We start from the raw sequence: 15,880 nt of genomic DNA, 5'->3' as shown, positions 1-15,880 counted from the left end.
TTGTTACAAATTTTGACGTGTAACTTGCCTGTCGCTTTGGTTGTATTTACAAAAAATATTTGAGTTAGAAATCACCAACTCTTATTAGTTTGTGGAAATCACAAAATAAATATTGTATTGAGCATCATGTCGAGCGGACAATGGGAAGTTGTTGGCAAAAATAAGAAATCTCAAAATGGGAAGTTAAAACAGGACGACAAGAAGCCGCCTAAAAGCGGGCCAAAACTTGAAGACGTCGGTAAGTTCACAGTTTTACGTAGTTATTTTTAATAATTTCTTATCATACTGTGTTTATTTGCGGATATAATTTGACACAAGAATATGTTTATTTCATAAATGTCCCTTAATAAACATCCAAGAAATTTACCGTGTAAACAGCTGGTATGTACAATGATGCTGGTCCATATTTTATAGCTTTTCTGTTAAATAGGTATTGAGGAACCCCAGCTTACAAAGTTAACTTACTTAATGCAAGTCTTAAGTTTACAATTTCCAATACCAGATTTTATGAAAAGATAACACTGGTTATAGGTTAGCAAATTAACTAAAGAAGGTATTCAGGACTTAATTTGAATAAGCAAATTTGCGTTTTACTAACACTTAGTGTGTAGAAAGTGACTGAACCTTTTGCCATTAGTATCTGAACATAATCCTTAGTACCTATTTAAATTAACTGCAATTCATTACTATATATTGCTAAATAAAAGTATACAGTAACATATAATGTATAATATAGTTATTTTAAAGACATCATTTTATTTCTATTTTCAGTGCCTCATTCCCAAATAAAATCTTTCTATTCTGGTATGGAGATTGATGATGATAGGAAACCAGCAAAAGGGAAGAATGGTGATAAAAAAGGAAAGAAACAGGAGAAAAAAGAGCCATCCAAGCCCAAGCCTCCTAAAACTATTGAGGGTGCATTTGAATTGGTAAATCTTTTTTATAATTTCTACTGTAAGTTTTGCATTTTGTAGAAGGTGAACTGTACTGATAGTGTTGTTTTGTCACTCTTTATTTATAAAATTGAGATAAGTATTTATTTATAAAATAATATCATTGTTATGCAGTATATTGATAAGATAGTGAAAGTTTTGTAATGCATTGAGCATTACAAAATTTTAACACAAAAGCATCTGTACATTTATATAATTAACTGTCTTTCCATTCCATTTTGAAAAAAAATATAAATAGCATTTTCTGTTAAATTATACTTTGGTATTGTGGTGTGTGATATGTTGATCAGTCTAACAACAAAAAAATCATTATTATTATGTTATTACATTAATTTCTTTACTAGTAAAATGTTATCAATGTCTGAATTGTGCTGCATTCAACTGTTACACTTGAATGCTAAAATGTCTTCAATATTTATTTAACATTTCAGATTGACGCTACAGAGCTGGCAACAATAATAACAACAAATAAAATCCGTTTTTCCAATGCACCATTAGTTTGGCTAAAAGAAGTTGCCAATTTTCTCAACTCCAAAACCCAAATAGAAGTTGATGATCCTACTTTCTCTCAGCATCCTACTTTATACCCTTTATCAGTTGTTCCAGAGGATATAAAGACTTCTCTGGAAAATGTTTTTCAAGATGCTGGAAAATCAAATGCTCAATTGTTTTTCGACATCACACTGACTGCTTTAGCCAATGATATGAGCAGAGGTATGTAATATAACTTCATCTCTATAAATCTACAGTAGATGCGACAGATTGACGTAATTTTAACGAGGTCTTCTTCAAATTGTAATTAAACTTTTAAAATTGAATTATGTTTCCCTTCATTTTAGAAGGTTTTAATATTTAAAATATGCTGCAACAAACATTTTTTATTAATGCTTTGGTACTGTCAAGAACACGTCAAAGTTAAAACACTTTAACAAGAACTATGACCTGAGATTAATTTGTTTCTTTCTGCTCATAAGTAGTTATTCTATAAAATATGTTTTAATTAAACAAGTGTTTAATTTTATTAACAGAACTGATACTGTTTTTCTTGTATGCCAACCGATGGCCTTTTGAGATGAAATTTTATGTAAACAAACTGCAATATGGATATAAAAATATTTGCATCGAGTACAAAAATCACTTTAGATTTCTCAACTTTTGACATTGTATACAACAAAATATAATATGAATATCTTGACTCTACATTGATAAAAAGAGCACCTTTGGGGCACTCAGATATCGTCTATTATCTGTTAGCAGCAGTGCAAGTGACCTCTTTTAAATTTCTTTCGTCATTTTGCTTTCATATTGACAAATCATAAAAAAATTATTATATTTTTTTCATTAAATTGAGCTATGTCTAAGATATTTCTTGTGAAAGGCATTACGCCATTATTGTTATCTAATATTTGTTATAGCTTGAATGCTAACAAACCCAGATGTCATTATTTTCTTTACCCGTTAATAACTATCATAACAAACACAGACACTGGCACAATTAGCAGAACAAAATAAAAGTAAGAATAGAAAACAGTAATATTTATATTGAACTAAACAAGAATTAGACATACAATAGCAATTAAATCGATATGTTTTGACATCGAGTTAGTCCTATCTTTTTAAACCTTTATTTCAATAAAATATAAATTCGGCGAAACGCATTTATTGCAGCAGTTTAAAAATTTTAAAATTGTCACTGTTTAACATTGATTAAACCAAACTTTAATAATTAAAATCATTTTCGGCTAAAGTTTACAAGAATACAAAATCAACCTTGAACCACTCGATACACCTGTATTAGTCGGAAATTAAAACAAATGTATGAAAAGAATGACAGTCAACAAACTTTTTATTTTCTAAAATAAAAAAAGTTAGTCTACTTTCTTTACTCAACCAGAGTTTCAAAAAAATATTGCTTGATTTTGCTAGTGTTCTGCTAAATGTGCCAGTAAGTGAGTATGTGTATGATATATGGCTTTCAATAATAGTATGAGCCATCATGTATAAATCCAATCATATTTTTTTTATTTAGGTCAATCTGTGAACGGCCACAGAGTCCTGCTGCAGATTTTAGCAAAAATCTACCCCGAGTTTTGCGTGGCATCTGTGCCAAAAAGCGCAAGTTTACGTAATTCTTACCAAAACCGACCGCCTATTGGACTTACGTTGCTATGGGCGTTTGGGCAAGGTGGACTGAGCGACTTTGCTATTGGCATGAAGGGTAAGATATCTTACAGTCGATTGACATTGATCTTCATCATAACGACAGTCTGTTGATATCACAAACTCTAATCATGACACTCGAAGGTGACAATGGTCTAAGTACCCGTATCGGAAAAGGTGTTGTTCGCGTCGGCGCGGTCCGAGCGGAAGCGAAACGTATGTCTTATTAGCTGTTATTGCATGTACATAACTCTTTTACTGAGTGGCTCAAGTCGATTCCGCGTTAATAGATATGGTGACTCCTTTAGCCGCCTTTACCACAATTGTTATTGTTGACTAAACATAGTCACACACAAACGCAAGGAATAACACAAACCAAGTAGTGTTAACAGGCTCTGAATGGACAGGCAATATTTTTATTTTGTTACATAAGTTTTATTTGTTAAGGCAGTGGTAATAATAACACCTTGATTTAGAACAGAAAATTGAGCTTTCCTATCTATATGGATCCTAAAATTGTATAATTTTATTTGCAGCATGGCAGGATTTATTCCTTCCAGTAATCGAATTGAAGAATTATTCAAAATATGTGGTGCAATACTTATCGAAATTATTAGACAGGCACGCAATGGAGGCTAAGGTGACCCAGGACCAACTTCTTAATATGTTCGACCTGGTCAATAGTAAAAGGAATGGAATCCCTAAGGATCTGTCAAGTGACCTTATCAAACAATTAAATAAATATAAGGTTAGTAGTCATTGAAGATCTTGATTATTTACATGATCTTTCCACTTTTGTCTGAAAATAAAGGTGTACACTGAAATTTCGTTATCCCAAATACACGAAACTGACCTGAAGACTAACAAAGTACTTTCGTGTTTTCATTATGTAAATAAAGGCATTTTATAAATGCTTAAATTTCAGGATATATATTTTAATAAAAGCGGCAATAAACTCCAAGTTACATTCAATCAAATAATGAAGAAACTGCCAAACCAATACCTAAGTGGAATCACTCTGGACCCCTATAATCAGGTTCTTGTTGAAAGCTTGGTGGATTGCCTCGAGAGGGATGATTCCTGTAACGCTACATGGAGACAGTTGTTCCATAAGTGCAGTAAACAGTCTGCAACTGTATTAGAATATATTGGTAAGACATCCTATAGGTACAGATAATCTTAAAAAACAATATAATTATTAAATTATGTACAACTTTCAAACACATATGCCATCATTATAAATCTACCTCAGAAGTTATTTTTATTATACTAGCTGGGACACTACAAAAGTAACCACTTTTTGTTTTAATTGTATGTATAATTAAGAAAATATATAATTGTCGTTAATTGCATTTCATAAAACGTGTTCCATGTAATGAGTATTATTAAGTCATTTTAGGAATCTTTAGAACAATTTATCTGTTATATAGACAACCACTGGTCCGAAGTAAGCCCACGCCTCAAATCAAAGTCTCTGAAGGCCACTGTAGCTCAATTCAAGGAAGTTAGCGCCGACACACTAAGAGGCAAAAAGAAGGATGAAACCATTGTTAAAACCAACAAGATATGCCAGGTTTGTGAAATGTAGCCATTGACTTACAAATAAATGGACGACGGGTCTAATACAAAAACCACGAGAAAAATGTCCCAAGTCAACCTATTCGAAATTTAAATTGTTATGTCATCGCAGTATCGCGCTGTCCGTAGAACAAATGAAGACTAAAGCGGAGTGTCGCGCTCTGTATACGATTTTAGCGCCTTACAAGTGCGGACACTTTTTAGCGCGGACCCGACGTCCATATAATTGTAAGTCAATGAATGTAGCTTTATTATTTTTCCATAAGGCAGCCATTAGGCTTCGGCGAGTGTCAGTTTTTTCGATGTATGTTACTGGTTAATTCTGATCGAGAACGCCAACGATTAGGCAGCAACAAAGTATTAAAATGTCGTTCTAAAGAATCATCAAATAATTTTGATTGTTATAGTTTAAAAAAAAACCGGCCCACCGTAATTCCTAAAAACAATAACCTGTAAAATTGTAGGCTCATCCCTATTTTTGAAACCGTCAAATTTAAATGTTGCCCTAATTAATTAGAAACGTGATGCAATTTTGGAATTTTTAAAAATTCATTATCCTTCGGTTTAGAATCCGTACAATATTTTTTTAACCATCAAATGACTTCTCTCGTAAAATATATCTGGGGAAAGATAGCGACCGTTAAAAAACTCCAGTTGGACTTTGACCTCCGCCGCGTAGTAATTTTTTCGTGTACTTACGTGGCCACACTGATTATGCTAGTAGAAAACGATTATTCGACGACGGACGACATTTTTGTTGAGGACTAACAATTTTCTAAATTACGATTTCTACGACTTATTGGACGATAAACTTCAATCAACGTGAGTAAATATGTTTTAAAAAAATCGTTCAATAATACACTGAAAGATCAGGGCTGCAATAACTGTTGTTATTAATTTGAAATGAGTATTCGACGGTTCGTATTCATCTATGGGTGGTGTTTATTGAGTCGCAATTTATAGAATTTCGTATTTGTTAGTGAATGAAAGTGGAAAAACTACTTTCAGCCGAGCATACAAAACGTACACCCGAAATAACAGTAAATGCTTATGTGTTATATCCGTTACTCGGTGGGAGGCACTGGTTTACCTAACTCCGTTCACTTTTGTGTTTTTTACGAGTGACCAGGTAAATTTTCTGAAGCTATAAATCGTCCAAGAAATCCTTTTAGTTTTTCGCAGAATACTTAATATAATCAGAGGCATTTTCTTTGTTTAAAATTACAGTGACATTTTCCTTCTTAAACTCTTAACCTTTTGTTTCTAGGATGTGTGAATAACTTGTGGCTATAAATTTTTAGTTGTATCTAAGGATTTTGTTGCGCATGATTTTGCAAATAGTTGGTAATATTGCATTTTGATGTATTATATTTTATAATACGTCAAAATACGTACCTACTTTTATACATTTGTGTTAAATGTAGACATTTACTAGGTACGACAGTACTGACCACCATAAATTATTATTAGACTAAACGAAAATAGAATCGAAATTTTTCAGATTTATCAGTTTTTGTTCTGAAGCTCCTCAATAATTATTATTACTCATTAATATATTGGCAGCCGATGTCTGATGTACCTATCATGTCCGCATTGGAGTATTTACTATATGTAAACAGTGGCTAACATTATGTCTACAAACTTGATTTTTCACTTAGGGTTAATAGGTAAGATTTGATATAAATAACACACATGCAGGTCCCAATGTATATTGGGAATTCTCTACTTCATTACGTTGTTATGTCATTGCATACTGTGATTTCCTTTACTCCACACTTTCACTTGGTCCAATTACGCTATTGGAAATATGTCTCCACAAAAGGAATCTGAGGTGCAGTAAAATTGTTATATTTATGTATTCTTGTCAATTTCAGGATATTCTAGATAGGATGACGAGCACTAGAAGGTTCCCTTGGCTATGGGCCAGCTTCTTCTTGCTGGTGGCGATTTGTGGACTTGTGGCCTATGATGTCTCCAGAGTTGGTGGCAACTTCCCCAGTGAGTACTTTCTTAACATAAAAACTACACACACATATTTAGTGGCACACTAATAGACAACTCAAAATAGTTCAAGTTTTTTTTTTTCAAAAGACTGGCCTGTTATTTTACTTTGTCTGATTTCAAAACAAAAAATTAATAGGCTGTACTTTTTATTCATTTGTTTTAATTTATTAATAATACGGATTTGGCGAGCGTTTCAAGTTTGAATTTGCATACTTGTAAATTTCGACTAATAAGTTTAAAAAGTTTTTTGGTTACGAAACTAAAGTATTACAATTTTTAAAATTGTCAATTATTTCAGCTTTGTCACAAAATGTAAAAAAAATCAATTTTGTTTACTTTCGATTTTTTTTTTCCGATAATGGTTGAGTCAGGCTGTATTTAGTCGATTTTAAAAGTGTAATTGCTACTATGTCTAAATCTTAATAAATACAAACTTTTCTGCTAAATGTACTTCTGCATTTAGTCACTTTGCATTTGCAAGTTCCATGCCCCACAACGGTTGGTGGGCATTGGAGTCAGTAGCCACAACAATGTGCTGGCTGCTCTGCTCGCAGTATTTGATTAGCCGTTCCATTTCCTGTGGTGGTGGTACATTAGTCTCAGCCATATAGACAGAGGTAAGCACCACTTCAGGCAGGCCCGTGGCCGTGTCAGCTAAAAGCTTGACGGCACACAGGTCTCTGAAACAGAATTCTGTTAGTGCCTGTATATGTAAATTATTAGAGTAATATTTACAAGTTCGTGGTTTTTATGAGATGGTAGTTGATAGCAGCTTACCTCTCAGATGTGAGAGTCCATTTATTTGGCCGCAGGCACTGATCCTCGGTTCCTGGATCAGTGCCACGGCTGTGTTGTTTGCCTCCAACATTTCCGGAGTTGAACCGTTGCGGCCTGACTGTGGTGGAGGTTGCACTGGACGATTTGTACTTTACTGAGCGAGGGGGTAACCGCCATCAGTGGACAGCAAGTCCTCGTCCTCATCCTCGCTCAGTCGGATGTCTGCCATCCCCGGCACGCACTCGTCCGCAGAGACGGGGGTCAGCCAGGGCTTCTTCCTTTCTCCGGGGACACCAGAGAAGGTAGACGGCTCCGAGGAGACATACATCGGCGTTTTATTAATTCCCGCCTTCTCAGACGGCGTGTCTGTGTACAGGGGCCTTACCATGAACTCTTATATACCTTGGTCCCTTTTGGATCTGAACCTGAGGTAGACCGTGTCTAACTGAAAAGTGAAGCGCCGGTCATGCCCCAGGACAGCCGGGACCAGTTCTTCGGGGAGGCTCACCATCTCGAAGGTATGTCCACTTTGCTGCTGCAGCTTGTTGACAAACCAGAGGTGAACCTCCGCCCGTGGGTTTTGCCACTTGAGGATGCGGCCGATTTGGCGTGCATCCTCCCAGTGGCCAGGGATCATCAGTCCGCAGACCACCCTCCGGGGAGCCTCCACCCTATTTTTCAATGAGAGGGGCTCCCCGGACGGCAGCCTGATGGTGCTAATGGCGTCTTCTAGCCACTGGAATGTGGCAGTGTGGTGGCACCACAATTTCAGGGAACGGTCGCTAAAGACAGGCTTACCCCTGAATTGTGGACCGTCGTCCTCCTCGCCGCACTCCTCCGCTCCCTGGGCGAGGCGCCCACATAGGGCCTCCTGAACCTTGTCGGCATCGGGGCTCCGTATGTAGCCAGTTTTTGCACCGCACACTGGTTCTGGCTTGGTGGCCTCAGCGTACGCGCGTTGTTGGGCGGGCCTCTCAACCCTTTGCCGTTTATGCTTGCCTCTCGAAGACATTGTCTCGTCAAGTCGGGCACGTTTGGCATTGTTCGAGGGCCTCGGCGCGTTTACCGGTGTCCTCGGGCCACTCCCATCATCCACTGAGGGCCTCGCCTCACCCTCCTTCGGCCGTTGGTTGTTGGGGTTTTAAAGGCGCCCACGTTCCCTCAGACGATCTCTCTTGTTCTTGCGTGCAGGGCGTCCCCTACTCCCATTAAGGGTTGGAGGTGGTTGCTCACCGACGGCGACTTACCCCTTCCTTGCGGATGGGTGTCGTGGCCTTGAGTTTGGGTTGACGACTCACCAGGGTCCACCCTACCTCAAGAGATGTATTCGTGGGATTCTGCGATGCAGGACCCGGTGTGTTCACATGGGCCGCATAACCAGAGGTTCGGGGCACTACCGCTAATACTGTACTAACACCAGCATCGGTGCTTGGTTGACCTTGGGGTTTCCCCTTTGGCCTACCACTCACCGTAGGGCGCTGTTGTGTGTGTACCGGCTACATCCTTGGGCATTCTGTGACAACATTTTATCACAGAACGCTCAAGAACTTTGCACGCGTGGAGGTGGAAGAACTAACACTTAACTTCTTAAGTTCAACGCGTGTTTTATATGGGCTATTTGATAGCACACTTAATGCAAATATGTCTTCATTAGTAAGGTCTACTCTAAAAGAAAGCATATATTAGATTTATGCATATATAGAAAATCAGCATAATGTAAATTGTTTAGCTGTTCAATGTAACTTCACCTTGAACGAATAATTAACACAAGCTACAATGTATGGCGTGAACAAGAGGCCAGTTTCGACTTGCACTGCAAAAATTCAGTAGATAATTGCCATACTAAGACAGACAACGCAAATTGATAGATAAACTGAATAAATATATATTATCTATCTATACATTTTATAAATATATATCCGTATAATTTGCAGTTTCTACAATACAACGGTTATTATTAATTACTCGATGTTATTAATATACCAGACAAACACGTTTACCTTGACTAAAATTAAATAATTCCCTGTACCTACTATGAATAACAAAACAATGTAAACTCTTGAGTCACTACCGGGAATGGAACCCGAGAAGAGGTCTCTAGCGTTACAGTAGTGTAGAGGTCGCCAAACTTAGATGTTTTATATATATGAATACCTAAATAACTTTAAATATTTTATTACATACACTTACTAATCTTGTGGAAAATATTACATTTACATTTTCTACTATTCACTTGATCGGAATTGTTGTACAGCGGCATTTTATTAAACAAGTGAACTTAGCTATCTAACTTCGATATTGCCATAGTGGCACTCACACATGGGAATTAAATTGCACATGAAAGAAGTACAATACCTTTTCATAATATGACTTTCACAAAAATGGTTTCAACGTCGAGAATGAACGAAACGATTCAAAATACAAAATTACATCACAAAATACACATTACATAAAAAGACATATTATCAGATGAAGTTGATTATGTACTACGTTGTTTTCATAACACTGTATCTTGAACCTGATAAGCTACTTTGTATTGAATGTAACCATTATGGGACTTTTAACCTATTGGAAGTAATAAAAATCTTACTTTGATAAGAAACTCCTAATACAAATAGGAATTATGATGTTGTAGTGTGAATACTTAAATTAAAAATCTTAACTAGTAGAAAAAGGCATAGAAATGGTGCAGGTTCACATAGACATTTGCCACAGATACAATATTGTTGCAAAGAAGTTTCTAAAACGAAGATAAAATAATTTATTTGCTAGATAGATTTACATTTAACAAGATCTTATAATAATTGTCAACATTACAGTATTGAACCTATAAAGGTTTATACAACTTACACAAATCGTGAATTTAAATTGGTGAAGTCTGTTTACAATAAAAGTATTTCCACCCAACAGAAATTTTCATGTATATTATTGCATAAATATGTAAGTGGCACTGCCAGTAGTCGCAATCTGGAAGTGCCCAAAAGTTTTAGTTTGCAATAGAAAACTAGAAATTTTGTACAAAGTTTCATTCACAGCAGTTTAATTCATTTCAATGGTAGGGCAGAATCTGTTCTTTTCGTTTACATAATGTTTATGTAGCAACACCTTGAGGTTCTTGATCATTCTTCTTAGGGGAGTCTGCCTTACCAATGAAATGAGCAGTAAAGTTTAATCAATATGTAAGTGTAAATTGTTCCATGTGGAACTGAGAACATGGCACTACTGGGAATAAACGGAAATAAAGATGATTAGAGTTAGCAGAGATTTATGTCACTGGGGACAGAGTTTATAGATCAAGCGCATTAATTTTATTGCAATGAATTTGGTAGGTCAATGAATGAATATATTTAGAATAGACAGTACAGTTATAGAAGGTAGTACAGTTATCACTTTAAATAATAAAAAACCTGATCTAAAGAATGTCCATGTGGCGTAATTGCATTTTATGTCATCTTCATTGTTTGCGGGATATTATATAAACACGACATAAAATGAAATGTTACTAAATAGTATCTTTGCCACCATTGACTTACAAATAAATGGACGACGGGTCTAAAACAAAAACCACGAAAAAAATGTCCCAAGTCAACCTATTTAAACGTAGTAACATTTCAAGGAATATGAAAAAGCTAAAACGTTGAATTTAAATTGTAATGTCATCGCAGTACTGTCTAATTTTGCTTGCTTCGCTGTCAGTCGAACAAACGAAGACTAGAGCGTGAATGACGCTCTGTATAATATTTTAACGCCCTATAAGTTCGGACACTTTTAGCGCGGACCCGACGTCCATATAATTGTAAGTCAATGTTTGCCACAGATACTTTTGTAATTTAAATGAGTACTAAGAGAATACTTATGTAATATTTTTAACCGATTTCAAAAAAGGAGGAGGTTCTCAATTCGTTTTTTTGTATGTATGTTACGCGATAACTCCGGTATTTGTGAACCGATTTTCATGATTTTTTTTTTTCTTAGAAAGGGTACCTCTATAATGGTCCTATATAATTTTGAAGAAAATCATCCACCTGTAAGGGTGGCTGTTCACGCATGAAGTTTCATTTTTGTAAATAGCGCCTGAATTTTATTATAAGGAGCAATTATTTTAATGGTTGAGTTTGCTATTCTCCAATTCAAGGCGTTTTCTCTCAATATACTTTGAGTAGTGAGAACCGATTTTTATTATCTCCTGTGTCAAGTCCCGTAAAGTGGCGAACTGTGGGATGAATCCGGGTTTGCTCAATTTCCGGTAACCGATTTCAATAAAACTTGGTAATTATATGTACTTTTGAGGTCAGTTTTTTTTAGTACTCTGTACTGAGATTATTATGTTCCATGGACGATGTATCCAAAACAAAGACTGGATATCTATTCAGTATCATCCAGCTAAAGAAACTTATTCAAAAATTACTACCGCGACGAATTGAGAGTATTTTCAGTGCTTGATATATACTCAAGTCTGCTCAAATCCTGACTTGAGCATTGAATAGAGTTCTGGAATACGACCCTTAATATACCTTGAGTTATTATTTAATAACATTTTATCACTAGTTACAAGTTTCTAACCACGGTAAGACTTTACATTTTCTTGTTATTGGTTTGACTTTTTATTATTTTCCCAAAATTGACATTACTTCTTATTTCTTCTTATTTTGCTGATATTTTGGAACGGTTGCACTCTCACGGGTTGACAGTGAGTAATAAAAAGTCATATTATGTTATGAAACCTATAAGTAGTGATAATCAATTAGTGAAAAACATCAAAAGTATTAAAATCTACAATGCTATATTTCGATAAATGAGAGGCGATATCGATATCCTGCCAAAATGCCCCATTATAACAAAAAATTGTTTCACCAACAAAGTGCATAACAAAAAATTGTTTCATCCACAGAGAGTGCAACAGGAAAAGTGTTCAAAGACCTAGGTATCCTAGAGCACAGTCAACATGCCTGGCAGAAGACGTTATCCACGTCAGCCAGAGGATATCTATGGCTGGAGACGAACGCTCCAATATACTACACAAACACCATTGAGTTCTGCAAACCATATGGACAGTTATCAAAAGATGCCTTTTTGATAGCTTTGAAAAAAGCCAGTGTTCTATATGAGAATGTTAAAGATTATGTAGTTGAGAAAACTCCAGTGGTTGTCTCCACAATAGAGAGCTATGCACCAGGATTGATTGATAATGTACAGAGCTATACATCTGCTGGCATCACTGCAGTTAAGAAATACTCATATGATTACTACAGTCTTACGGCTGATTATTTGAAGACCAAAGTTTTTGTGTAAGTACCTTTTCTATCTATTTTCACCATCACGATGTTACACTCAATATGTATGATTTGCACATTGTGCTTGGTGGAAAACGTGTGGACCAAACCAGGTTATACACGTTAGGTTCGAAAAACTGGACAAGATTGATCAACCTGTACAGGTGCACTTGCATGGACAACAACATTATCCTTGGTTGGGTCCAGTGGCAGGATTTGGGGGAAGCTTTATACAAATGATGATGGAGGATGAGGCGATGATGCTGTTTTCATGTATAAAAAATATTTAATTTGTAAATTTTTAATCGTTTTTTTTATGCATGAAAATAGCTAACAAATATAAAATAATTATGTAATTCAGTATCATTTAAAGTAATATTGTAGAAATAAAGTAAATGTGGGTTACAGTACTTTCCAGCTGACAGCGTTTATGTCGTTCTAGAAACTTCAGTTCATAAACACATAGAATTTAAATAAAATTTGAGTGTCTTGGGATTTTTCAAGAAGTTAAACAGTTCCTAAAAATCCAATTCATCTTTTGTTTCAGCGGCGATTGGGCTCCAGAGGTTTTACAAAACAAAACGCAAACGGCACTCAATGCGACAAGGTTCCACGTGTCGACATACTTCCACTGGTTTAGAGAACAAGTGCACATATACTCGGAAATACCTTGAGCAAACGCTCGGGTTGTGGCATAGCACTGTAGTTTGTAATTCACTCTCAGTACTAAAATTGTTTACTCTTAACTTTCATAAGTGCGATGAGTTTTGTTTGAATTTGTTTGTGTGATGAGTTCGTTTGTACCCAAAATAATCATTTTTTGTACAATGTTTCGGAAATTAAAAACTCATTTAAAACTTAGGTAATCTGTTCCATGTCACTAAATACAGCACTTTGTTCTAAGGGTTATATTCTAGAAGAAGTAATTTTACTTTTAAATGTATGATATTTCTTTAGTTTTTTTGTCTTGTTTGTGTATGAAGTTAAACCACTTTAGTACTGAGATTTGCTTGATGTAATTGTATTTCTGTTACGTATGAAGGAATAAGTTTTAAAGCCGGTTTATTAAAAAACACCCATACAAACCTGTATTATGTACATTACACATTATGTGAATTTTAATATTATTAAGACATGTGATCATTTATTTTTTGTGTATATGTTATTGTTACTAGGTACAGCAACGAACGAACATGTAAATGTACTATTAACAGATTTGCTCAAATACGAGGGTACACAACATTTTTGTATTACTAGGGCCTAAATTTCATACATGAAATTGTCCTAATTCAAATTCATAAAAATGAATTTGGAAATAAACCAGTGAAATGCTTTATTTTAATATTTTTAACTTAGTGTATAATTATTGATATTGATTACAATACCATATGTTGACAACTTCATGGCATTCTAACTACTACTATTTTGCAGTTCTAACATTATCAGAATGCCACTCTTTTTAACTACACCATTTGTCGACTGTACTTTCTTTGTGGACTTGGATATACGTATACACAAAAAATAACAACATAATATGCGAATAAATATAGCTGATTCAAGTTTCTGCAGAAATAAATACTTCTTTTTCTTTTTTCATGTCACACAAATCATATATTTTAAGGCATAAATCATATATTCCTTCAGACGTAAAGTTATTTCGAACCTAATTTATGTACGATTCACGTGACGGAGAAACTATTTTAAATCGAGTACAATAATTCATGCATTCATACAACGAAAGAGTCGATCGGTTGTAAATATTAATGCCACATTCATAACATCATTTAATCTCTGCCGTACAATAATGTCATATCATCAAAAATTATTTAAAAGAATAATTCATGACAATTATTTATTATTAAGAAAGTATTATTTTTAACATTGAATATTTGAAATTAATTCACATTCCTGCAAGCATTTATTACTCGACATTTTTTCCCCGACTTTTGTCATGTAAATTATTTTACTTTCAAACTGTGAGATCTTAGTTTTTGAAGTATTTTTTTATTTACTAGAGTCTATAGTATCGGGTGTTTTAAGTGACTGTGTCTCGCGAAAATATCCACTTCTTTACATACGAGGTGAATGTAAAGTGGCGGCTATTGGTTGAAGCCTCTCAAATAGGTTAATGACTCCCATGCCTAGGTTCACAATCGTGTGAACAGCAGTGTCAATATCTTTACGGGAGTATCTAAGGCAGCCCTACATCCAAATCCGGCAATATTAAAAGAAACACTATTTAAGTAGCATGCTGTCATAGAGCTGAACTTTGGTTGTCAAGCATTCCATTTGTATGGAAAATAGAATATGCGTCAGGTAAAAGAAGGTATTATTTTCATACCTCGTCTCAAAAGAACAAGTTCTCTGTAAAGTGTTACATTATTATTTACGCATAATTCTATTTTATCCCCAAAACTCATGATCTGAACCAGTGTCTCGAAAATTGCTTTTTTTATTTGTTAAGACAAAGATGACCTTTATTCGGTTTTATCAACTCGAATCAACTTCAAAATTATGAATATATATCCTTTAAAATGCCAAAATAATTGTCCCTGTTTTTACATTTTAACTAAGTATCAATTACTTACCAAAAATATCATGAAACAGTGAGTTTACAATCGTGTGTATTATATTGTATCAAGAGTTAAAACAAATTAGCATTTTGTGTGCATGCGTTAGTTATTCTTATGTTTAGATGTGTGCGAGCACACAATATACATTTTACTCGTTTCATAAAACTGATTTTTTAAATGAAATCTCGAACAGTCCGAAAGGCATTGTTCTACGGATCGTATTCTAGACTGTCTTCAGTAATGATGGACGAATATTCGTACAAAAAAAGACAATAATCTCTTTTCTCTTTTGCATAACTGCAACCCTGCCAAAACGTTTTATGAATCAAGTAAAATGTATTATCATTTTAGTGCAAAATTATCACAAGTTCGTATCGTCTTTGGGCAGAAAATGGTGAATATTGTGTTGTATGAAATTATGTAAGGAGTCACAATAAAACATTGTTAGAGACTTTTGTCTTTTTTTTATCGTAACCTTGCAAGTAGCAAAACAGTCGTAATATGGCGTCAGCTAGAAACAAAAATTACACATAATTCTTTACTAGTAAAGTTTATTTCA

The 15,880-nt window shown here is 34.9% G+C and overlaps 1 protein-coding gene across 1 annotated transcript; it reads left to right on the top strand.

Annotated features, from left to right (window-relative positions):
* Window positions 1-111: 111 nt before the first annotated feature.
* Window positions 112-15,829, top strand: LOC113230659 (transmembrane protein 214). Its single transcript, XM_026464677.1, has 10 exons — window positions 112-238; window positions 772-932; window positions 1,388-1,670; window positions 2,986-3,174; window positions 3,653-3,864; window positions 4,042-4,267; window positions 4,547-4,689; window positions 6,569-6,692; window positions 12,367-12,763; window positions 13,296-15,829. Exons 1-10 carry the CDS (start codon window positions 127-129, stop codon window positions 13,420-13,422), a joined length of 1,974 nt encoding a protein of 657 aa, XP_026320462.1. The 5' UTR covers window positions 112-126; the 3' UTR covers window positions 13,423-15,829.
* Window positions 15,830-15,880: the final 51 nt, after the last annotated feature.

Source organism: Hyposmocoma kahamanoa, unplaced genomic scaffold, assembly GCF_003589595.1.
Source record: "Hyposmocoma kahamanoa isolate Upper Pololo Valley unplaced genomic scaffold, ASM358959v1 64, whole genome shotgun sequence".
NCBI lineage: Eukaryota > Metazoa > Arthropoda > Insecta > Lepidoptera > Cosmopterigidae > Hyposmocoma > Hyposmocoma kahamanoa.
Note: the sequence above shows the minus strand (reverse complement) of the source record. Positions and strands in the feature narration are given on the sequence as shown.